Genomic DNA, 26,257 nt, shown 5'->3' with positions numbered 1-26,257 from the left:
GGAGAAATAGAAATATACTATTATAAAGTTCTCATACATGAAGTGGTATAATATCACTTGAAGGTAGTTGGTAATAAGTTTAGAGTTAAACTGTAAACCCTAACAAAGCCACCAAAATAACAAAAACATATTTATAGAAAATCAAATGAGATAAAATGGAATCACAGAAAACACTGAATTCAAAAGAAGGCAGAAGAAAAGAGGGAAAATGGAACAAAGAACACAGAAAATGAATAGCAAGATGATAAACTTAAGCCCAACCATATAAATAATAACAATCCCAATAAAAAAGCAGAGGTTGTGTGATTGACAAAGCAAGACAGAATTGTTATCTGCCTATAAGAAACAAAATTTAAATATAAAGATGCAAATCTGTTAAAAGGATAGAAAAAGATATACTGTGCTAATCCTAATAAAAATAAAGCTGCAGTGGCCATATTAATATTAGATAAAGATTTCAGAACAAAGAGATGGCCAGAGATGAAAGTCATTTCATAGTGATAAATGAGTTAATTAATCAAGAGAACATAACAATCCTAAACATTTATGCTCCTAATAACACAGCTACAAGATAAGTAAAAAAAGGACTGAAGGAGAAATAAATCTGTTATATTCAGAGATTTCAGTAACCGTTTCTCAATAACTGATAGAATAACTAAAGGAAAGTCAATAAAATATAAAAGCCTTGAACAATGCTACCAATTAATATAAATGGCATTTATAGGAACATTTCACCCATTAACAGCAGAATACATGTTTTCTTGAAGTGCACATGAAAGATTTACCAAAATAGAAAATATTCTGTCATAATGAAAATCTCAATAAATTTAAAAGAATTCGAGTTCTACAAAATATGTTCTCTGAACTCCCTTCAGATGTAACTTGAATCGATCTTCTGCATGACATATCATAGTGAAACTGGCAAAATACAAGGATAAAGAAAAAATTCTGAAAGCAGCGAGGGATAAACGTGCTCTAACATATAAAGGGAGACCTATAAGACTCGTGACCAATCTCTCTTCTGAAACTTGGCAGGCCAGAAAGGAATGGCAGGAGATCTTCAATGTGATGAACAGGAAAAATACGCAGCCGAGAATCCTTTATCCAGCAAGTCTGTCATATAGAATAGGAGAGATAAAGGTCTTCCCAAACAAACAAAAACTGAAGGAATTCATCACCACTAAACCAGTCCTGCAAGAGATCCTAAAGGGGATCCTGAGAGACAAAGTACCAGAGACATCGCTACAAGCATAAAACATACAGACATCACAATGACTCTAAACCCATATCTTTCTATAATAACACTGAATGTAAATGGACTAAATGTGCCAACCAAAAGACATAGGGTATCAGAATGGATAAAAAACAAGACCCATCTATTTGCTGTCTACAAGAGACTCATTTTAGACCTGAGGACACCTTCAGATTGAGAGTGAGGGGATGGAGAACTAATTATCATGCTACTGGAAGTCAAAAGAAAGCTGGAGTAGCCATACTTATATCAGACAAACTAGACTTTAAATTAAAGGCTGTAACAAGATATGAAGAAGGGCATTATATAATAATTACAGGGTCTATCCATCAGGAAGAGCTAACAATTATAAATGTCTATGTGCTGAATACGGGAGCCCCCAAATATATAAAACAATTAATCACAAACATAAGCAAACTTATTGATAAGAATGTGGTAATTGCAGGGGACTTTAACACTCCACTTACAGAAATGGATAGATCATCTAGACACACGGTCAATAAAGAAACAAGGGCCCTGAATGATACATTGGATCAGATGGACTTGACAGATATATTTAGAACTCTGCATTCCAAAGCAACAGAATATACTTTCTTCTTGAGTGCACATGGAACATTCTCCAAGATAGATCACATACTGGGTCACAAAACAGCCCTTCATAAGTATACAAGAATTGAGATCATACCATGCATACTTTCAGACCACAATGCTATGAAGCTTGAAATCAACCATGGGAAAAGTCTGGAAAACCTCCAAAAGCATGGAGGTTAAAGAACACCCTACTAAAGAATGAGTGGGTCAACCAGGCAATTAGAGAAGAAACTAAAAAATATATGGAAACAAACGAAAATGAAAATACAACAATCCAAACGCTTTGGGATGCAGCAAAGGCAGTCCTGAGAGGAAAATACATTGCAATCCAGGCCTATCTCAAGAAACAAGAAAAATCCCAAATACAAAATCTAACAGCACACCTAAAGGAAATAGAAGCAGAACAGCAAAGGCAGCCTAAACCCAGCAGAAGAAAAGAAATAATAAATATCAGAGCAGAAATAAACAATATAGAATCTAAAAAAACTGTAGAGCAGATCAACGAAACCAAGAGTTGGTTTTTTGAAAAAGTAAACAAAATTGACAAACCTCTAGCCAGGCTTCTCAAAAAGAAAAGGGAGATGACCCAAATAGATAAAATCATGAATTAAAATGGAATTATTACAACCAATCCCTCAGAAATACAAGCAATTATCAGGGAATACTATGAAAAATTATATGCCAACAAACTGGACAACCTGGAAGTAATGGACAAATTCCTAAACACCCATACCCTTCCAAAATTCAATCAGGAGGAAATAGAAAGCTTGAACAGACCCATAACCAGCGAAGAAATTGAATCAGTTATCAAAAATCTCCCAACAAATAAGAGTCCAGGACCAGATGGCTTCCCAGGGGAGTTCTACCAGATGTTTAAAGCAGAAATAATACCTATCCTTCTCAAGCTATTCCAAAAAATAGAAAGGGAAGGAAAACTTCCAGACTCATTCTATGAAGCCAGTATTACTTTGATTCCTAAACCAGACAGAGACCCAGCAAAAAAAGAGAACTACAGGCCAATATCCCTGATGAATATGGATGCAAAAACTCTCAATAAGATACTAGCAAATAGAATTCAACAGCATATAAGAAGAATTATTCACCATGATCAAGTGGGATTCATTCCTGGGATGCAGGGCTGGTTCAACATTCGCAAATCAATCAACATGATACATCACATTAATAAAAGAAAAGATAAGAACCATATGATCCTGTCAATCGATGCAGAAAAGGCATCTGACAAAATTCAGCAAACTTTCTTAATAAAAACCCTCGAGAAAGTCGGGATAGAAGGAACATACTTAAAGATCAAAAAGCCATTTATGAAAAGCCCACAGCTAACATCATCCTCAATGGGGAAAAACTGAGAGCTTTTTCCCTGAGATCAGGAACACGACAGGGATGTCCACTCTCACCGCTGTTGTTTAACACAGCGTTGGAAGTTCTAGCATCAGCAATCAGACAACAAAAGGAAATCAAAGGCATCAAAATTGGCAAAGACGAAGTCAAGCTTTCACTTTTTGCAGATGACATGATATTATACATGGAAAATCCGATAGACCCCACCAAAAGTCTGCTAGAACTGATACATGAATTCAGCAAAGTTGCAGGATACAAAATCAATGTACAGAAATCAGTTGCATTCTTATACACTAACAATGAAGCAACAAAAAGACAAATAAAGAAACTGATCCCATTCACAATTGCACCAAGAAGCATAAAATACCTAGGAATAAATCTAACCAAAGATGTGAAAGATCTGTATGCTGAAAACTATAGAAAGCTTATGAAGGAAATTGAAGAAGATATGAAGAAATGGAAAAACATTCCGTGCTCATGGATTGGAAGAATAAATATTGTCAAAATGTCAATACTACCCAAAGCTATCTACACATTCAATGCAATCCCAATCAAAATTGCACTAGCATTCTTCTCGAAGCTAGAACAAGCAATCCTAAAATTCATATGGAACCACAAAAGGGCCCGAATAGCCAAAGTAATTTTGAAGAAGAAGACCAAAGCAGGAGGCATCACAATCCCAGACTTTAGCCTCTACTACAAAGCTGTAATCATTAAGACAGCATGCTATTGGCACAAAAACAGACACACAGACCAATGGAATAGAACAGAAACCCCAGAACTAGACCCACAAACGTATGGCCAACTCATCTTTGACAAAGCAGGAAAGAACATCCAATGGAAAAAAGACAGTCTCTTTAACAAATGGTGCTGGGAGAACTGGACAGCAACATGCAGAAGGTTGAAACTAGACCACTTTCTCACACCATTCACAAAAACAAACTCAAAATGGATAAAGGACCTGAATGTGAGACAGGAAACCATCAAAACCCTAGAGGAGAAAGCAGGAAAAGACCTCTCTGACCTCAGCCGTAGCAATTTCTTACTTGACACATCCCCAAAGGCAAGGGAATTAAAAGCAAAAATGAACTGGGACCTTATGAAGATAAAAAGCTCCTGCACAGCAAAGGAAACAACCAACAAAACTAAAAGGCAACCAACGGAATGGGAAAAGATATTTGCAAATGACATATCGGACAAAGGGCTAGTATCCAAAATCTATAAAGAACTCACCAAACTCCACACCCGAAAAACAAATAACCCAGTGAAGAAATGGGCAGAAGACATGAATAGACACTTCTCTAAAGAAGACATCCAGATGGCCAACAGGCACTTGAAAAGATGCTCAACGTCGCTCCTCATCAGGGAAATACAAATCAAAACCACACTCAGATATCACCTCACGCCAGTCAGAGTGGCCAAAATGAACAAATCAGGAGACTATAGATGCTGGAGAGGATGTGGAGAAACGGGAACCCTCTTGCACTGTTGGTGGGAATGCAAATTGGTGCGGCCACTCTGGAAAATAGTGTGGAGGTTCCTCAAAAAATTAAAAATAGACCTACCCTATGACCCAGCAATAGCACTGCTAGGAATTTACCCAAGGGATACAGAAGTACTGATGCATAGGGGCACTTGTACCCCAATGTTTATAGCAGCACTCTCAACAATAGCCAAATTATGGAAAGAGCCTAAATGTCCATCAACTGATGAATGGATAAAGAAATTGTGGTTTATATACACAGTGGAGTACTACGTGGCAATGAGAAAGAATGAAATATGGCCCTTTGTAGCAACGTGGATGGAACTAGAGAGTGTTATGCTAAGTGAAATAAGCCATACAGAGAAAGACAGATACCATATGGTTTCACTCTTATGTGGATCCTGAGAAACTTAACAGAAACCTATGGGGGAGGGGAAGGAAAAAAAAAAAGAGGTTAGAGTGGGAGAGACCCAAAGCATAAGAGACTGTTAAAAACTGAGAACAAACTGAGGGTTGATGGGGGGTGGGAGGGAGGAGAGGGTGGGTGATGGGTATTGAGGAGGGCACCTTTTGGGATGAGCACTGGGTGTTGTATGGAAACCAATCTGACAGTAAATTTCATATATTAAAAAAATAAATAAGTAAATAAACATTAAAAAAAAAACAAAAAAAAAACTGAGAACAAACTGAGGGTTGATGGGGGTGGGAGGGAGGGGAGGGTGGGTGATGGGTATTGAGGAGGGCACCTTTTGGGATGAGCACTGGGTGTTGTATGGAAACCAATTTGACAATAAATTTCATATATTGAAAAAAAAAAGAAAGTGGCTTGATAGATTAGAGAAAAAAGGGGAAAGAAGAAAAAAAAGGAAATCATTTGAAAATTTGAAAAAATGAATACACTGAATTAGACTAAAATGAAATGATGGAAGTAAACTAGTGTTTGAAAAAATTTACACAAAAGTAAAAAATAGAAAAAAATTAAAGAAAAATATTTTTAATAAAAATTGAAAATAACAATGAATTTTTCTTTCTGTATTCAAGAGAAGGAAAAGAAACAATAAAGAGAAAAAAGAAGAAAAAAGAAAAGAGTAAATTGAATAGATGGACCTAACAGACTGAAATACGCTGAAATTACTTCGTTTTCCCCTAGAAGTCAGACTATGAAGCACCTTATAGTCCATAAACTAAGCAGGCAGTCAGACTTCTGTTCTTGAAGAGCAAGGTTGGGCCTGTTGGGCGGGGCTTAGTGTAACAGCTCCATTCTCCACTAGATGGTGCTGCTAGCTTACTGGGATGGATTGTTGTGGTGCTTGTAGGTGCGTATGCACATGCACGGGAGTGGTGAAAATGGCAGCACCCAGCTACCCAGTCTCTAGTTTCAGAACTCTGTTCGCCCTGATCAGCAATCGCGCCCCTGTGCTTTATCTTCAGCTTTTGTCCACTCCCCTCTTTTACACTACCCATGACCAAACCCCAGGTAGTACCTCTCTCCTGAGTTTTGTCTCAGATAAGGCTGTTTCCCTGGCCCCTTACTTCTGAGGGACTATGGCTTTGTCCCGTTCAGCCCCTCTGCGGAGGGTCTCACCAAGCAATGGCCAAATGCTGGCCACACCCAGGAAAGTTTGCAGGACTGTGCTACTGCCAAAGCCCAGAGATTGCGGCCAGGTGCCAGCCCGCCCCAGATAAAGTTTGTGAGATAGTGTAGCAGCAGCTTTTCAGGGATTATGGAAAATCACAACACACATCTGGCACCAGGCTTCACCCTTAGCGACCTTGTTCCAGCATCAGCAAATGCAGCCGTTCTCTGGGGTCTGCTGGTCCCAGGTTGTCTCACAACCTCTACCAAATGTCCTTCCAGCAGTGGAACAGCTTCTCCCCATGTGGCCTGAGAACCTCTCTGACCCCACTCTGCTCTTGGGGATTCACACTTCCCACCAGAGCACCTCCAGGTATCGAGCTGTGGAGTTGCAGACTCTCTGAGCTCCCTCTATTCATAGTCTTAATGGAATTTAAACCCTCTCCTTTCTCCTTTCTCCCTTTTTAGTTTAGTCCCTGTGGCTATTTCCAACTTTCCACTTTCTCTCCAGCTGCTTTCGTGGAGGGGTGCTTTCGCCATATTCTCCCCACCGTCTCTGTCCTCTCTCTGCACGCAAAAGCACATCCCTGCCCTCCACAGCTTCTCTCTCCCCAAGTTCACCTCTCCGCGCCTTGTACCTGCTGAATTCTGTGGTTCAGGTTGTGCAGACTGTTGTGTTAATCCTCAGGTCAGTTTTCTAGGTGTGCAGGATGGTTTAGTGTTGGTCTGGCTGTTATTTCATGGACGTGAGACACACAAAAAACTTCCATGCTGTTCCACCATCTTGGCCCCCTCCCCTCTTATACATATATTTTCATTTTATTTTTTTAACTTTTTAATTTTAATTTTAATTTTTTAATTTACATCCAAGTTAGTTAGCATGTAGTACAATAATGATTTCAGGAGTAGAATCCAGGGATTCATCCCCTATGTTTTACATATATTTTTAAATGAACAGCATATTATTGTTATTTCTGTTCAGTCACTTATCTTTAATGAGATATAAATAACAGAAAAATATATGTTTACCTGTATTTTTCCATTTGTAGTTCTCCTCATTCCTTTTTATAATTCTTATTTCCATCTGGTATCCATTTTCCTTATGCCTGATTTCTTTTAACATTTCTTATAGGGTGTGGTTCCTGATGATGAGTTCTTTCAGTTTTTGTATACAAGTCTAAAATATTTATTTCACATTTTTAAAAATCATAACTTTGTTGAGATATAATGCATATATCATATTCATTTAAAGTTTACAATTTAGTGGGTTTTAGTATATTTGCAGAGTTGTGCAACCATCACCATAATCAATTTCAGAATTTTTTCATTACTCTAATAAGAAACCCTATAACCATTAGCATTTCCCACCCTCACCTCCTGTTTCCCCTCACTGTCCATGGGCCTAGGAAAGTAACATAATATCTATCTATATTTGCCTTTTCTGGACACTTCATATAAATTGAATAATATATTGTCAAATGTATTGTAATAATACAATTGTGGTCTTTGGCGACTGGCTCCTTCACTTAGCATAATGTTTCCACACTTCACCCATGTTGTAGCATATATCAGTACTTTATTTGCTAAATAATATTTCATCTTATGGATATGGCATATTTTATTTATCTGTTCAATTGATGCACCCCTGTGTTGTTTCAATTTCTTTAGCTATTATGAATTCCAGTTCAATAATTTAACTTTTTCACTACCCTACACCCTTATCACTTTTCTTAGTCATCCTAGGGTCCATGGCCTAGCACTAATATGGTCTTTTTTTAAGCCCCTTGCTTCTCTTTTCTGTCCATAATTCTTGCCTGGTAAAAATCATATTCTGGCCAAACTAAATAATCTCTAGTTCACACAGCTGCTGAATCTTGGAGGAGAAAACCATTTAACAATGCTGACTGGATTCATATTACATTTATTACCATAATTCTTCCAAGTCAGCCATTTCCCATTCTCACTTTCTTTATATCTATACCACTTCCCCCCCCTAACACTCAGGTGAAGAACAACTATAATTTCATATAGAAAATAAGTATATTTAGAAAAGAAATTTTCTCATTTTCTCATTACAAATTCTACCAAAATTCCTCCTTCTGTATTCACATAATATTCCTTATTCTCTACACTAAACTGCATCAAGTAGTCCCTCCATCTTTCCATCAATTTCTTCCTATCTAGATAATTCTCAACACACAAATATGTAATAGTACTATCAAATTTATCCCTTCCTCCCTCCTTCTCTCCCACTCTCCCTCCTTCCCTCCTTTCCCCCCTACACACACACACACACACACACACACACACACACACACACACACAAACTTCCATTTATCCTATACCCTTTCTAGTTACCAAACAATTCTTCTGCAATTCTTTTGTTTTTCCTTTACAGCAAAATTTGTTTAAAATTTGTACTCATTTGCCCTACTTTTTCACTTGTTTGCTGAACCTCCTCTAACCCGGCTTTTTTTCCCCATGGCTCTACAAGAATGGACCTTGTCAGAGTCACAAATGAGTCATATCTTACCAAAATCAATGATCATTTTCTGTTTTATTCTTACTAGGCCTTTCAATAGCATTTGACACAGCTGACTATTCCCCTTACTTTGAAATACTTTCTTCCTAAAGCTTCTGGAAGCCTACACCCTCTTTTTTACTTCAAACTCACCATCCATTCCTTCTGATTTCCTTTTCTGGCTCTTCCTCCTCTACCTGACCTCAAATTGTTTGGCCTGCTTAATTTTATTTTCTTCTCTAGTTGTACCTTCTCCAAGATTTTATCTGGCCACACAGTTCCAATTATGTCTAGCTACTGACTTTTAAGTTTATATTTCTAGGTGAGACCTCCATCCCCCAAAATCCATATATCCCAAGCCTTTATTTTATCATTAAATAGCACCACCCACCCAATTCCTCAGGCCAATAATAACCTAGAGATATTCCTTAATTCTTTCTTTTACCTTAACACACAACATTCAATCCACCAATAGAAGAGTTTCCAAAATACATCCTACATTTCACAACTTCTTACCAAATCTACTGCTAAAAATCCCATCTAAACTCCAACCATGTCTAGTTTGAGCTAGTTACAGCATCCTAATGGTCTCTTGTCTATTCTTGCTCCCCTAAAGTCTTTCCAGCAAAGAGCAACTAAAGTGATTTCTAAAGAGCAAAACTGATAATAACTCCCCTAATGTCCTTTATAGCTAATTTTCTCCTCATGCATTGCATTTAGTTGTCTTGTCTCTTACTGTTGGAAGAGTACAGGCCAGTTATTTTGTAGGATATCCCTCCATTTGTCCAATGTTTCTTCATGATTAGATTAAAGTTTTGCTTTTTGACCATTATACAACAGAAGTGATACTGTGTTCTTCTCAATGCATTAAAGCAGGAGGCATGTGATTTGATTTGTCCCAATATTGACGATGTTTGATTTGGCTAAGGTGGTTCCTTAACTTGTGGAAAGACACAATGAATCTATGAAAATACTCCTTCCTTCCTCAAACTTTCACACACTAGCTGGAGCAATTATAGACTTTCTAACATCATCATTCCTTCTATATTTGTAAGTTGGCATTCTTCTATAAGGAACTTTCCTTTCTCTCATATTTATTTATATCAGTATAAACTAATTCTTATTTCATTCCATTCAATATGTTATAATTCATTATTATCAGTCTTTATTATGATGCTCAAATTGTCCAATACTTGGTCAGTGGCAGCGACTTTAAGGTGGCTGCTGTGCCTTTTTGATGTCTTCATGATTCTTTGAGCATTCTATACTTTATGGCATATGAAGATGTTCAAAGCTAATCTTATAACTTTCATACCTTTGCCTCACATTTAGAGAATACAGAGGTTTGTTTTTGCACACAGTTAATATATTAGCATCAATAACTCTTTTTTCAAGGATTTTTCTAACCTTTGTTATTGTGGGACTAGAGTGGCCCTTATCTAGGTCTAGAGTGGTCCTGTCCTACAGTATGGCCTTTCTGGAGGGCCAATTGAGTGTCCATGATGTCCAGTGACTTCCCCACTGGACTCCTATGTCTAATAGAACTGTGGGGCCTCCAGAAATTCAGTTCAGCTCACACTTCTCTAGCAGCTGTTCTTAACTAGATCTTACAGAATCTCATTCTATACGTGTGCAGATTATCATTCAGCCAGAGACTTAAAGGACACACTATCCACATTTCCAGTGCTCCTTTTCTGCACAGGTGCAGAAAAACTCAAAAGCCAAAAGGACTTGTCTCTACTTCCAGAGCACAGCAATATAATGGTGCTCTGTTTGGGCCTCGTTCCTGCACTATAGTCCACAAGGTGCCCCCAGGCAAAGCTGGGGCAATTGTGCAGCTTTCCTCATGTGTTTCTTCTGTCTAAAAGGCCAAAGTCCACTGTGCCTACTGTCCAAACAATTTGTGCGTGTATTTTGTCTAATTTTGTATTTCTTTACAACCAGAGGGATAATGAAGTTCAGTTACTCCATTATTATCTGAAGTGGATTCAACAACTACTCTTCATAGGAATTGTATATAAAATAGAACCCTTAACATGATTACACACTCACTTACATACCCAACACACACACATACAATTTTTTTTTTTATTTTAGTTTTTGTTTAAAATCCAGTTAGTTAAAATACAGTGTAGTATTTTGTTTCAGGAGTACAGTTTAGTGATTCAACACTTATATACAACACCTGGTGTTCATCACAACAAGTGCATTCCTTAAGCCCCATCACATATTTAACCATCCCTCTACCCACTTCCCCTCTGGTAACCATCAGTTTGATCTCTATAGTTAAGAGTCTATTTCTTGGTTTGCCTCTCTCCTTTGTTTTTTCCCCTTTGCTTGTTTGTTTTTTCTTAAATCCCACAAATGAGTGAAATCCTATGGTATTTGTCTTTCTCTGACTTGCTTATTTCATTTAGCATAATATTGTCTAGCTCCATGCATGTTGTTACAAATGACAAGATTTCATTCTTTTTATGGCTGAGTAATATTCCATTGTGTGTGTGTGTGTGTGTGTGTACATACACACACACACACACATATATATACACACACACACATATACACACCACATCTTCTTTAATAATTTTTAAAAATCTCACTGCAATAATCATCAATATCTACATTTTCACTGAAGTCAGGAGCAGGTCAATTCTGTGCTAGCCAATAAAATTAGACAAGGAAAAAAGAGAAATAAAAATTAGAATGAAAGATATAAAAATTATTGTGTTCTGATGATGGAAACCAAAGAAAATAAACTAAAAATTTTAATCCTTTTTATGAAGTTAGTAAATAGAATTGAACAGCACTTATTTACAATAGCAAAAATAAAATAAAAACAGGAATGAATCCTAATTAAAATAGAGCAGGAACCATAGAAAGAAAACTTTACAACTCTGCTGAGACTCTCACTTATAGTCAAGATAGAGTAACAGGGCCACATTTACCCTACTATCTACAGCAACAACAGAACTAAACAAAATATACAATAGCTCTTAAGACATTAGACACCAAGCAACAAATGCTAGTGATCACTGAGAGATGAGAAAACAATGAGGTGAGCCCTGCAATGGTGTAAGCTTATGGCCTGGACAAAGTTCTCAGTTTGTGGTATAGTAAGAAGGAGCTCAGGTAGAACTAGACAGTCTATGAGTTGAGAAGATGGAGCTGGGAGTCAGAGATGGCCAAGGCATAGTATCTAAGAAGAAAGGGATGGACAGAGAACTCCTGAGATCTGAAGAGGGTCTCCTTCAAGTGTTCAGCAGAGGACTAGTCAGTACATGTATATAAGAAAAGTACCTGAGATAAGATTTTTTTAAAAACATGAAAAGACAGAAAGGCATAATAGTCAGAGATCACACAGAGGTAGATAGAGTATGTATTCCAACAGATAAAGTAGAAAACTTCAAAATAAATGGGACATTGGATAGAGTATAAACAAAGGCCTTGTCTCGGTAGTAAGTAAAAATTAATCCTGGACTGAGTGTTGGTAGGATCTGCCTAATAAGGTTTATAAGGAATACCTGAAAGGATCAAACTGTTTCCAAGTAACTTAACTGAATTATAAAACAAAGCTCAACAATATTTATAGAAAAATGTGGAGACTAGGAAATTCCAAATCCTCACTCTCCCATGGAAACATCAAAAAACAAACAGAAACTGACAACTGTAATAACTTTATAGGAGCTCTGGAAAATAGTCAAATGTCTATAGCAAACAAGAAAATGTACAATTAAAAAAATCACATTCAGGGCGCCTGGCTGGTTCAGTCGGTTGAGCCTCCAACTTCGGCTCAGGTCATGATCTCACAGTCTGTGAGTTTGAGCCCTGCGTCGGGCTCTGTGCTGACAGCTCAGAGCCTGGAGCCTGCTTCATATTCTGTGTCTCCCTCTCTCTCTGCCCCTCCCCCGTTCATGCTTAGTCTCTCTCTGTCTCAAAAATAAATAAACATTAAAAAAAATCGCATTCAAAACTGTAGAAATTTTATGATGTTTTTACTTGCCTTTGCCACACCCCTTCCCCAGTGGGGTAAGGTTTTGATCTAGAGGGAGTGGCAACCCAACCACCAATTCCCTTCCTCAAACCAAAGGAAGCAGAGCAGACTTTATGTGAACATTTGAACCTATCTGGGAGCTGTCTGAAGGGCTGATCTACCTCCCCTAATTTGGAGTTCATGCAGAGAGAAGAAGTAGATGCTATTCATGAACGCTGCAAGGGGACTACAAACCCCATGGACAAAAGATTATGAGTAGAGACATAAAATAGACCATAAAAGGCCCCAAAGATAAGCTGGAGTGAGATTCTTTGAAAGACTGAGACATTTAGAAGCAGCCATGTGTACAAGGGAATTGAAAAAGCCATGATCAGACCCAGTCAAGACAGTCTTCAGAAAAGACCTGTAAAAACCTTACATTTTTACCTTGAGCTTATCCCTAGGCTCAGAGCATGTCCAGCTAATTAGAAAAGGACTACTCCAGGATAAAGCAAGTCTGCAAAGACTAAGAGAGGTAGCTGTTTTCACAAATGCCCGATTTTCAAAAACAACAAAAAAAAAAAAAAAAGAAAGAAAGAAAGAAAAGAGAAAACTACAAGGAATACAAAGAAACAGGAGAGTATGGCCCATTTGAAGAAAGAAAATAACATGGTAGAAAGTGTCCCTAAATAAGCACAGGCATTAGACTAACTAGACAAAGATTTTAAAACAACTATCTTTGGGTTGCCTGGGTTGTTGAGCATCTGACTCTTGGTTTTGGCTCAGGTCATGATCTCACAGTTCATGGGATCAAGCCCTGCACTGGGCTCTGCACTGACAGCCTGGAGCCTGCTTGGGATTCTCTCTCTCTCCCACCTCTCTCTCTGCTCCTTTTCTGCTTGTGCACACATGCACATGCTCTCAAAATAAATGTTAAAAAAAACTATCTTTAAATTTTCATTAGCATACAATGAAATATTGGTTTCAGGAGAATTCAGTGATTCATCACTTACATACAACACCCTGTGCTCATCACAACAAATATCCTCCTTAATACCCATCTCCCACCTACCTCCCTCTATCAAACTTCAGTTTGTTCTCTATTGTTAAGAGTCTCTTATGGTTTGTTTCCTTCTCTTCTCCCCTCCCCCTTCCCATATGTTCATTTGTTTTGTTTCTTAAATTCTACATATGATTGAAATCATATAGTATTTGTCTTTCTCTGATTGACTTATTTTGCTTAGCACAATACATTCTAGCTCCACCCATGTCATTGCAAATGGCAAGATTTCATTCTTTTTGATGGCTGAGTAACATTCCATTGTATATATATACCACATATTCTTTTTATTTTATTTATTTTTATTTTTTTAACCTTTATGTATTTTTGAGACAGAGAGAGACAGAGCATGAATGGGGGAGGGTCAGAGAGAGGGAGACACAGAATCTGAAACAGGCTCCAGGCTCTGAGCTGTCAGCACAGAGCCTGACACGGGGCTCAAACTCACGGACCACGAGATCATGACCTGAGCTGAAGTTGGACGCTTAACCGACTGAGCTACCCAGGCGCCCCAATACCACATATTCTTTATCCAGTCATCAGTCAACGGACATTTGGGCTCTTTCCATACTTTGGCTATCATTGATAATGCTGCTGTAAACATTGGGGTGCATGTACCCCTTCTAATATATATTTTTGTATCTGTTGGGTAAATACCTGATAGTACAATTGCTGGATCATAGGGTAGTTTTTTTGTTTTTTTGAGGAACCTCCATACTGTTCTCCAGAGTGTCTGTGCCAGTTTGCATTCCCACCAGCCATACAAGAGGGTTCCCCTTTCTCCACATCCTTGCCAACACCTGTTGTTTCTTGTGTTGTTAACTTTAGCCATTCTGACAAGTATGAGGTGGTATCTCAATGTGTTTTTTATTTATATTTCTCTGATGATGAGTGATGTTGAGCATCTTTTTTTTTTTTTTTTTTTGTACAAGAGTGTTCTTAGAGGCTTTATTCACAATAGTTAGAAACTAGAAGCATCCCTGGTGATCATCAGCTGGCAAATGATAAATAAACTGGCACATTCCTACCATGGCATCCTACTCAGCAGTGAGGAGAAACAAACTACTGAAACACACAACATTTAATGGGGTTGGCAAACCATGGCCTATGGGCTGGCTGCCTGTGTTTGTAAACACAGTTTTATTGGAACAACCAACCCCATTTGTTTATCTAGTGTTGGGCTGTTTTCTGGCCACATCAGCATAATTGAGTAGTTTTGGGAGACTGTATGGCCCCAAAGGCTAAAATATTTCAACTTAGAAATATTAAGGGGATGCTTGGGTGACTCAGTCAGTTAAGCATTAGACTCTTGATCTCAGTTCAGGTCCTGATCTCAAGGTTTGAGAGTTTGAGCCTTGCATCAGGCTCTGCACTGAAGGTACAGAGCCTACTTGGGATTCTGTCTCTCCCTCTCTCTTCCCCTCCCCCCCGCTTTGTGTATGTGTGTGTGTGTGCGTGCGCTCTCTTTCTCTCGTTGAACATCTTTTAATATGTCTGTTAGCCATCTGGATGTCTTCTTTGGAAAAAAGTGTCTATTCATGTTTTTTGCCAATTTCTTTTTTTAAAAAAATTTAATGCTTATTTATTTTTGAGAGAGAGCGAGCAGGAGCAGGGGAGGGGCAAAGAGAGAGATGGAGACACAGAATTCAAAGCAGGCTCCAGGCTCTGAGCTGTCAGCACAGAACCCAATGCATGTCTTGAACTCACAAGCTGTGAGATCATGCATGACCTGAGCCAAAGTTGGACACTTAACCAACTGAGCCACACAGGTACGCCTGCCCATTTCTTAACTGGTCTGTTTATTTTGGGGTGTTGAGTTTGATAGGTTCTTTATAGATTTTGGATACTAACCCTTTATCAGATATGTTGTTTGCAAATACCTACTCCTATTCCACAGGCTGCCTTTTAGTTTTGTTGATTGTTTCCTTTGTTGTGCAGAAACTTTTGTCTTGATGAAGTCCCAATAGTTCATGTTTGCTTTTGTTTCCCCTGCCTTCAGCGAGGTAAGAAGTTGCTCAAGCCAAGGTCAAAGAGGTTCTCCCTGTGTTCTCCTCTAGATTTTGATAGTTTCTTGTCTCACATTTAGATCTTTCATCCATTTTGAATTTATTTTTGTGTATAGTGTAAGAAAGTGGTCTGGTAAAACAACTATCTTATATATGCTCAAAGAACTAAAGGAAAACACAGATGAAGAACTAAAGGAAATCAGAAATGAGCAAATGAGAATATCAACAAAGAGATAGAAATCACTTTTTAAAATTTTTTTAATGATTATTTACTTTTGAGAGAGACAGAACATGAGCATGGGAGGGAGAGAGAGAGATGGAGACAAAGAATTCAAAACAGGCTCCAGACTCTAAGCTGTCAGCACAGAGCCTGACACGGGGCTCAAACTCATGAACCATGAGATCATGACCTTACCCGAAGTTGGATGCTTAACTGACTAAGCCACCTAGGTGCCCCAAGATAGAAATTATTAAAAAAAAAAAGAAAAGAAAATCTGAACCTGAAAAATACAGTAAGTAAATGGAAAGGTTCACTAGAGGAATTTAATGGCAGATTTGGGCAGGCAGAAGAAAAAATCAGCAGACATAAAGATAGTACATTTGAAATTATCAAGTCTGAGGAGCAGAATGGAAAAATAATGCCTCCCCCCTAAGTTCAGTTCAAAGTTCAGGCAAAAATGTCTACTCTCACCACTTCTATTCAACATCATAGTAAATTTTCTAATCAGTGCAATAAGGTAAAAAAGAGAAATAAATGGCATCCAAATTGGAAAAGAAGATATAAATTTGTCAGACAACATTATCATCATTCTGGAAAATACTAAAGAATTTACTGAAAAAAACTATTACAACTAATATGTGAATTTAACAAGATTGCAGGATATAACAAAGATATCCAAACAAACTCTATTTCTACATACTAACAATAAAAATTAGAAATTAAAATTAAAAAGCAACATCACTTATAATAGCATCATAAAATGTGAAATAGGGATAAATGCACAAAATATGTGCAAGACTTGTATGAAATAGTATAAAACACTTTTGAGAGAAATTAAAGCTACCCTAAATAAATGGAAAGATGTACCATATCCATGGATCAGAAGACTTAATATTGTTAACATGTCAATTCACTCACAGGAATTTTTCCTACATGTGTACATAGATTTATAAATATATATGAGGTTTGTGTCAACATTATTATTCAGAACAAAAGACTGTGAATAACTATATATCCATTAATACAGAATTGAAGATGAGTTGTGTTATAGTCATATCAAGGAAGACATTCATTAACATAATGGTATTATAAGATTATGTATATCATTAAATGAAATAAAAGGGCACCTTTTGGGATGAGGACTGGGTGTTGTATGGAAACCAATTTGACAATAAATTTCATATATTGAAAAAAAATAAATGAAATAACAGGGGAAACTGTTCATACTACACTTCCATTTGTGAAGAAAAACATAATTCATTTGTTTTTGGCTATGTTAGACTAGTTTGGAAAGATACACAGAAATCTGATAGGAATAACTGGCTTGAGAAGGAAAACTGGGGAATGAGAGACAAGTGTGAGCAAAGGCATATTTACTATATACCTTATTCTGTCCACTGAATATTGTACTATGTGTATGTATATATATATATATATATATATATATATATATATATATATATATATATATATATATACCTACTTTTTAAAATACAATTTCAGTGATTAAAGTCACTTACATGCACCGGTCCTCCAGCAAGAGACCTCATCCCTGCTACTCTAATCTTTCACCACAGGTCCTCTCCCATCCACCCATCTACACCTCTGCTAGAGATAGACTGCATTTCTTACCGCCAAATGCACTCCATAGCCCATTGCTCTGTTCTGCATTTGTTTGTAAGTTTCTCTCCCATCTGCAACATGCTCCTTCCCCCACAGCCTGCACTTTTAGACCCAACTCCTATGTCACTTTACCCAGGAGCCCTCTCTGACCACCCTGATCATCACTATGGTTTCTCTCCTCTGAAATGGGATGTTTATAACCTAGGCTTTGCAAATGAGTGTATAGTTCTGATTGTTCTAGATTATTGGCTCCTGTTTTTGTGAATTAGTCTTATCTTGGAAACCAGACAGTTAAGTGTCTGGAGAGCAAGAAGGCAACAATGACTCAAATGTCTTTGTACCTTTGACACTGCCCATCTTAGGGATGAACACAAACTAAAGGCTCACCATGCCAGCAGGGTGGAGGACTGGATGTTGGAGGAGGGACCAAAATAGCTTCTTCAGAGATTTTGAGCACAGGGGTTTTTTGGCTGTGAGACTGCTGTTACCAGGGTAAGATTCTGAAGGAAATTCAGAAATTCAGCTGTTGGGGAAATATGCCAATAACCACAGAGGTCAAGCAGGTAGCATAAATGTATAAATAAATGGGAAGAGAATAGAAGTGTTGGGCCCTGGGAATGAATTAGAAAACTACCGGCCTAATAAAGGTTTCAAACTTCAGGTTATAGAAAATAATAACAAACAAAAACAAGCTTCCTTCAGGCAAACAACATATATCCAGAGTAGATGAATAGATTTAATCATGATCAGCAACTAGTTTATCACCTTAAGTCAGAAGTAGCCACTAACTAACCCCTCTCTGCAGGTAGTCATATCCATGAGGAGACAGAATTCTAAAAACAGCTCTAGAAAACCAACTTTTAAGGAGCTCAATAAGTGAATCTCATTAGTATATCTCCACAGAAGGCAGTGTTTATCTCTTCCCACCTATCTGTAAGCTTGAGGTCACACAGACTCGGAAGCATTCCTTCCTGCCTCCTACAATCTCATTGAAAGATGTCACCTTGCCCTTTTCCTCCTATAAGCCATGGTCCCCTTCATATACTTCTGATTCCCCATCACCCAATGCCTGTTAATATCAAAGTTCTCCATTCCCAAGCCATAACCAGACTCTGCCCTCCCTAAGCTCATGTGTGCTTTTCAGCTATATTTCCAGTACAGAGACGGGAGTTAGTGGAGATTCCTCTGTCCCAGCCACTCTTCCTCAAAAGGTGCACTATATCCCTAAACACTCAGAAATTCAGTTGTGGGACAGGTGACCAGATAGTTGTAAACAACAGAGTCAAGACATCAGGCTGGTGTAGGGTGTGCAGACTGAGGACAAAGTGGAGGCATAGACACTATCTATGAGAAGACACTTTTAGTCCCAGGCTCTGTAACCATTACAGACAACCGGACTTCCTCATCTACAGACTAAATCACCATATACACTTCCCTAAGTCTTTGACACTGCATGTGCCTTGTGAAACAGAAGGTCTTTGTGATGCAGTCTGGTGGCCTAGTTCCATCATCTATGAGGTGGAGATGACAAGGCATAGCATTAGGAGTCATCAGGCACCAGGACTCTGAATGCCTAGATATAGGGATGGTTGGTCTCCTCATGCTAATGAGGTTTAGACCATGTTGAGAAGTACTTTTGTTCTGTGGGATTTCGAGTATACCTTATATGTCTATGTCTTCATCTTCATCATTCTCCTAATTATCTGGCAAGTAAAAAGGAGTTACCATGGATTAAGGCTGGAACCTCAAAGGAGCTGCTGCCCGGTAGGGAAACGTTATGACCATGATTAAACTAATAAGCCTCAGATAAGCTTTTAAGATCTCAGAGTCTCTCCTTTTACCACCACCACCCCCAACTTTCATACCATGCATTCAGTAACTCTCATTTGGTACTTCTCAGAGACTAAAAATAATTCATTACCAGACCATCCTCCAGTGTAGTCTAGTTGAAATTAAACACCTCTCAGTGTGGCTTGGGTTGAGACCTAGATGAAATTGATTCTAAATCCCTGGATCTCAGACTACCTCCCAAAAAGTGGGATTTTTCTGGTTGGTAGTCTGTATAGGCATTTTTTAACACAAATCTGTTGGCTATTATACCTACACACACTTTAATCTGTCCCACTCTTTCTCTTGCTTCATCATAAACCTCATGCATAACTTGGGAAATAAATGAGAGGTATTGAGTATGGAAAATCCTCTAAATAAATAAGAAGCAAGCAGAGAAGAGAAATGTTGAGGTGAAATGAGTATGGAAAGGGAAGTTAGAAAAGTCAATAAAATATAGACATATATAGAAAGGGATTGGGAAATGTATATTAGCTTTGTCTTATTTTGTTTTTTCAAAAATTTTTAATGTTTATTTTATTTTTGAAAGAGAGACACAGAGCATGAGTGGGGAAGGGGTAGAGAGAGAGGGAAACACAGAAATCTCAAGTAGGTTTTAGGCTGAGATGTCAGCACAGAGCCCAATGCAGGGCTCGAACCCACATACTGTGAGATCATGACCTGAGCTATAGTTGGATGCTTAACTGACTGAGTCACCCAGGTGCCCCAGCTTTGTCTTATTTTAAAGATGACCAAAAAAAAAGTGTCCCATCTTCATACTCTTAACATTTTGTCTTTAAGCGTCACCGAAGAGTCAGGATAAGAGATGCAGCATTTAGAGGTAAGGTTCCAACTCTGTTCTGACTCCCCTCACCATGGGCAAAATTCCCTTGATGTGTGTCTCTCTATGACTCTTGGTGCCAGGAGCCAGGTTCTCTAACCACTGAAGGGTCCATTTGCCCCAGCTGATGAATTCTTCCAGATTTTCTTGGGATATCAGAGGCTGGGAATGTTCCAAAATTCACCTTACCCCAGATCCTGGGAAGGATGAATGAGGAATTAGAACAGAAGCCCTTTCCTGTGTCATTTACTAGTTTTACAATCCTATGGAAGTCACTTCATCGATAACTCTGTGATCCATGAAATGGGCATCTGATGATCTTGCCTCACTCACAGTGTGGTTTTGATGATCAAATGAGATTAGGTCCAGGACAGCATGATACAACTGGTTAAGTTGTACACAGACATGCCTGAGAGCATTTACTGTTGGGGTTTCGAATCTCCTCTTACTCAAAGGCCTTCAGCTTCCTATAGGAGTCCCTTCAACTTCCCATAGGATGCCCCTGTATCCTCTCATTCCTTGTAACACTGTCTCCTGGTTTCTCAGCTAGGAGACTTTCCCGGGAAGAAGCTGAGAAGCCATGGGAGCTGCTCTCTGTCATGAAAAGGTGACCACTTGCTCTTTGCAGTCTCCAAACTCCAGCCTGGCCCGTCATCATTTCTGTGCTTGGCCTGGGGCAGGGATGAGGAGAGGGATAATGGCTGGGTGGAAGTAAGACACAAGTGGACACTGAGCACAGTTGAGAGGGTTGCCAGGGCAGAGGGGGACCAGGTGTCTCAGGAGAGAGGAGTCTCCCAGTTCTGCTATGGGCTCAGTTCACAGTGGTCCTGGAACTCAGGATTTCACTAGTATGTAATTCATTAAAGACTCTACATGAGTTTGCACTCAGCCACAAGACAAGTTATCCAGTCAAGAGAATAGACAAATATGTGCATAACTAAATGTCCATTGTCATATTCCCTTTACAGTTACAATCATTCAAGGGCAGACCTGTGGAACCTGTTGACATTACCTCCATGGTTTTGTCTTAGGGGAGGCCAGTTCCTGGGACAGCCCTCAGGAAAGAGCCTGTCATCTTATCCTCTTCTTAAAGTCTCTAGAGAATGGGACTGGCTCTGAAGGGATGCTATGAACAGGAGCTGGGACACTCCATGGTCTCTGAATTCAGAGTTCCCACAAAGACCTCATTTTTCACAGTTTAGAAATACTGCATATAGGCTGTGGCCTTCTTAACCCCAAAGGAGACTGACTCCAGATTCTCCTGGTCATGTTCTTCATGCTGCCACATCAGCTAAACATTGGTTCCCCTGCTCCCACCCTACACCGTGGTTCCCTTCTCCTAGTTCAGCTTCTCAACACAGGTAAACAGAGAACTCACCCCACCTCCCAGTCTGTCATGGCCCTGTGCTCCCATGGGCTGTCTGAGACCTTGCCCAACAAGGTCCAGGCCCTCAGCCCAGCCCAACATAACTTGCCAATGGCATTTTCCTTGGAGGAAGAGGAGATGGGTAAATACCCTGGGAGTACAAGCCCCAACGCTTCCAGGACTAGGGGAGGGCAATCTCCAAGCCACACACATTCAAAGAGGCAGGTGTCAACCCATCAGTAATGGTTGCCATCTTCCCTTCCCAGCCAGGGCTGGCTTCCTCAGGAGGGAAGTGTGCGACGGCTCCTGTGTGCAGATACCTGCTGCCAAATCTGCAATTCTATGGCTCTGGAGATTCAGCAGTTGCTGGCGGGTGAGAACACCCTGATCTGTCCCCCTTCATCAGAGCCATTGCAGGGGTCCTCTTGCCTAGAGATTTTGTCCATGTCTAATGTGTCTTTAGAACAGAATCTGGACCAATGTTCCCTACACTCCAAAGCACTTGTATATCCATCTGTAACACCCCCAGTGTTGCAATCAATAGATCAGAAATGCTTAACACAGTCAGCTGCCCAGTCGACTGGTACAGCCAGGGTGCACAATTACTGGGCTGAACACCACCAGCTGGGGCAAGGATTTCAAATAACTGGGGTGCCCAGGGGCCAAGAGACTATGTCTTGCTCAAGACTTGAGGAGGCTAGGTTAACAGTGAACCAGCAGGAGATGATGCAGAGCACCCCCAACCATGTCTATGGGAACAAAGGGCAACAGCCCTTGAATTCCCAGGTCACTCTGCACACCCTAAACCACGAATTCACTACCCAGACACACCCTATGGCCTTACATATGGTTACTGTCCTCCCTGCCAACCTGCCATTCCTCAGTCCTGAAGTCCTGAGGCTTCTTGAGGTACATGTGAAAAAATGGATGCATTTCCAGAGATGGGGGCTTCCCAGGCGTGTGGAGGAGTCCCTAAGGCAGCTTATGCCAAACCCGCCATTCTTTTGCCAACGTGTAAATGACCAACCAGTTTCTTTCATCCCAAATGATACTTCTAAGTTCTCTGTTGAAAAACTGGGGACCTATTCCCACCAGAACTGGGGTCCATTTATGGGCAGCCAGCCTACCCAGGCCTTCTGGGTTTCTGAATGGTCCACTATGGACCCAGAACAAAGACACCACCACCAGCAAATCCCAAACCATATGGCTCTGGCCTTGCTGTCTCCAGCCCTTAAAGAATCACGTCGCCTCTATCCACATCCTGGGCACCAGGCTCATGACTCAGTGGCCCATCTGCAGCAGAAATACAGCCAGCTATTCTGTGGCCACCCTTCTCTGCACAGTGAGTCCCTGGTCAACACATTAATAGATTCTCAAAACTGCTCCACAAATGGGAGCATATCCCAGCACCCCCTGAAGGATGCTCTTCTCTTCAAGGAACTCTCTGTCCTCCCCCTGCTGCCTAAAACTGTACCCCAATCAGTCCCACCCTCTTCCCCATCTTCCCCAAATTGGGTCACTCCATCTGATTACCAACAAGCTCAGATCAGTGTTCCATTATTGACGCTGGCTGAGTGTGATGCCTTGGAGTGGCACCTGCTGCAGAAGCAGCTCCAGCTTCAGTGGGGCTTGCCAGCGGTTTTCCAGAGACCTCAGCACAGCCAGAGCCCCATACAGTATAGGCCCTGTGGCAAAGCCCAGTCTCCAGAGACAGTGAAAACTTTTTGGCCAGTGAAGCCCATCACAGTCCTCACTAGGAAACTACTCTTCTTTCCGGAACATGCCCGAAGGCTGCTGGAATTCCATCTCCAGAGGCAGTTGATTCACCATCGTTGGGGCCTGCCCCAAAAGATCCAGGAGTCCATCCAGTTGCTCCTGTCCCCCACTGATCAGTCAACTCTGTCCTGGAGTAGCACAGCCCTAGCCAACATGAGTGCTCCCCAACCTATAGCCCTAGAAACCACTGGGGCCGGTGACCCATTCTCACCCTTCACAGACCCAGTGTCAGTCCCCATGCCACACTTTTTTGACCAGACCAAGGCAATATTACAGAGCCACATCAATTTCAAATGTGGGCAGATCCACCAGGGCAAGGTCCCTGCTTGTGTATACAGCTCTTGGCAGTACATAATTCCTGGGGACCTGCAAGTGGCTCCCTTAACCTGCATCCCAGAAAGCAAGCCCTTGGAGCTGCAGGCAGCAACTGACCCTGCCCCACAAGAGAAAGCTATACCCTGGATGCCAATGACCCTTGACCAACGGCAACAAGCCTCACGAGATACTGTCACTGAACACCCTAAGCTGCCCCGAGCCCTGTCTGAGGGAGCCATTGAGAAACTGGAGACGACTTTGCGGCACAAGTATCTGGCCTTCTTGTCAGGGCTGCCTGCTCTTTATTATGTGGCTCTTTCTAGGGCCATGGGACCAGCAATCACTACCCAAGATGTGATCACAGGAATGGTGCCTGGACCTGGAAAATTCCCAACTGAACCTCTGACTCAGATGATCTCATCTGAAGAGAAATGTCTGAGTCTTGGGCCATGCTTTCAAGATGCCAACAACACTTGTGCAAACATTGCAGATGAGTTCCAGGCTGAAGGGCAGGTAGAAGAAGATGCCAACAACACCTGTGCAAACACTGCAGATGAGTTCCAGGCTGAAAAGCAGGTAGAAGGAATGATTGAGACAGTGCATCTAGAAAGCCAGATAGAGACTTCTGGGCCCTACACACTCAAGAAACCCATCTTGGCCAAATTAAATTTCCATCTAAGAAAGAAGATCCTAGAGATACAACTGGGAATTCCCATAAAGGCAAGGAAGTCCAGAGAACAAACTATAGCAATCCCAGAGAACACATCCACACAGGAGTCTCCAGGGAATCTGAACAACCAAGGGAAAACATTGCTCCAGGATCTCCCCACCCCACCAGATGTTCCTCATGCCCCAGATCCAGAATGGCTCCACCTTAAAGAACAGCTGGCCATTGAGTTAAAGGCAGTGCAGCAGAACCAGAAGCAACCTAGTTCCAGAGCAGTACCCCATGGTTCTGCCCACTGGGCCTCTAAGATTTCACAACCCAGTGGCGACATGACAGAGGCCCAGGTACTTTGTGTTCAGCTTGAGGCCAGTGTGAACAGCCCCAGCCTGGAGGAACCCTGGAGCCCTGAGCCCCAAAGCCCCAGCAAGAGCAAAAACTCAGCCCAAGTTCCCATGCTGGCAGAAAAGAGAAAGGACCCAGGGAAACCCAAATTGGCAGGGGACCATGGAGAAGGGGATGCTGGGCTTGCACACTGCTCTACAAGAGAAATAAGCCACCCTGATGCAGCCCAGAGGCCAGAAGGGATGAACAGGACACCATGCAGTCCCTGGCAACGAAGCCATAGCTTTCATCTTGATGCTTTCTGTGAACATAGTACCCAGCACCCTCAGATTAAGCTTCCAGAGCCACCTCCAAGAATCCCTGGGGGGAAGGAATCTAAGAAGAATGACCTGCAGGACAGTCAAACCAAGCTCAGTGTCCTTCTCAAACCAGCAAGGATTTCTAAGAATGCCCAGCCTATGGTGCCCCAGGCATCAAAGGGCCAGTCTATCCTGGGCCAACCCATTCAGGGCAAGCCTTTGCAGGGCCAAACTTTGAAAGGTCAAGTTTTGCAGCAGCAGGTGATGCCAGTCCATACTAATAAGAGGCCCAGACTTACAGAATCTGGCTTGAGAAGTAAGATGAAATCCTTTCTGCACTGTTTTAACACCAAGACAAAAGGCAAAGGGCATGAGGAATCCATGTTCTCTACAGCTGCGAAGGCGGCCAATACCAGAAGAGAAAATGTAGAAAAGAGCCTGGCTCCAGCCAAAAGTCCCACAGGGCGAACCAAGACAGAGAAAACAGGAGGGGACTCCAAGGCCCAATCTTCCCCCACTGAGAAGCAGGTGTGCCTGGCCTTCTTGGATGGTCTCCATTCCCCAGACAGTAAACTCCGGCACCGCTCCCGCTCCCAGCAACTCCACCCTGCCTCAGTCCTGAGCCACCCCCGCCACTGCCCTCGGCACTGTCCTAGAGTGGCTTTTGCTACCCAACCAGGGAACTTGCCCTAGGTCTCAACTCTCACCTCAGAGGGAAATGTTGGTCTGCTCAAGAAGACCCAAAACAATCAAGACTTTGTAGGCTCCCCAACATCTGCACCCCTTGAAGAAGACTGCTGTCATTTTCATTAATGTGCAGGTGGGGCAGAATGCCACTGAAATACACTCTGTATCTGTAAGCATTGTCTGTCTCCTCCTTCTCTCCACTGTAGTGTGTTAAGGGAAGGCAGGAGTTGGGGGGGGGGAGGCTAAAATGTCCTTTTCATCTAGGGAAGAAGCTTTAACCCACACTTAAGCTGGGTCAACATTCCAAATAACTCCTCCCAGCCCACCCTGGACTGTGGATAAAGAGACAAGCGGTTGAGGCACCTGGGTGGCTCAGTCGGTTAAGCAACTGAATTGTTTTTGGCTCAGGTCATGATCCCAGGGTCATAGGATCCGCACTGAGTGTGGAACCTGCTTAAGATTCTCTCTCTCTCTAA

The 26,257-nt window shown here is 40.9% G+C and overlaps 1 protein-coding gene and 1 long non-coding RNA gene across 5 annotated transcripts in view; one reads left to right on the top strand and one right to left on the bottom strand.

Annotated features, from left to right (window-relative positions):
• Positions 1 to 26,257, bottom strand: part of LOC102963063 — a 131,888-nt gene that overhangs the window by 90,026 nt on the left and 15,605 nt on the right. For 2 of the 4 annotated variants that reach the window (XR_006210359.1, XR_006210360.1), the window contains exon 4: positions 7,291 to 7,438. The exons of the other annotated variants lie outside the window; for them this stretch is intronic. This is a non-coding gene — a long non-coding RNA (uncharacterized LOC102963063). The remainder of the gene's footprint in view (positions 1 to 7,290; positions 7,439 to 26,257) is intronic. 4 annotated transcript variants of the gene reach the window in all.
• FAM205A (family with sequence similarity 205 member A) lies at positions 19,192 to 25,957 on the top strand. The gene is made up of 4 exons (XM_007076536.2): positions 19,192 to 19,425; positions 20,290 to 20,329; positions 20,876 to 20,936; positions 21,962 to 25,957. The coding sequence occupies exons 1-4, from the start codon at positions 19,282 to 19,284 to the stop codon at positions 25,785 to 25,787; spliced, it is 4,071 nt and encodes a 1,356-aa protein (XP_007076598.2). The 5' UTR covers positions 19,192 to 19,281; the 3' UTR covers positions 25,788 to 25,957.

The sequence above is a fragment of the Panthera tigris genome, chromosome D4 (genome assembly GCF_018350195.1).
Source record: "Panthera tigris isolate Pti1 chromosome D4, P.tigris_Pti1_mat1.1, whole genome shotgun sequence".
NCBI lineage: Eukaryota > Metazoa > Chordata > Mammalia > Carnivora > Felidae > Panthera > Panthera tigris.
The sequence above is the reverse complement of the archived record's forward strand: the minus strand, read 5'-3'. Positions and strand labels throughout refer to the sequence as shown.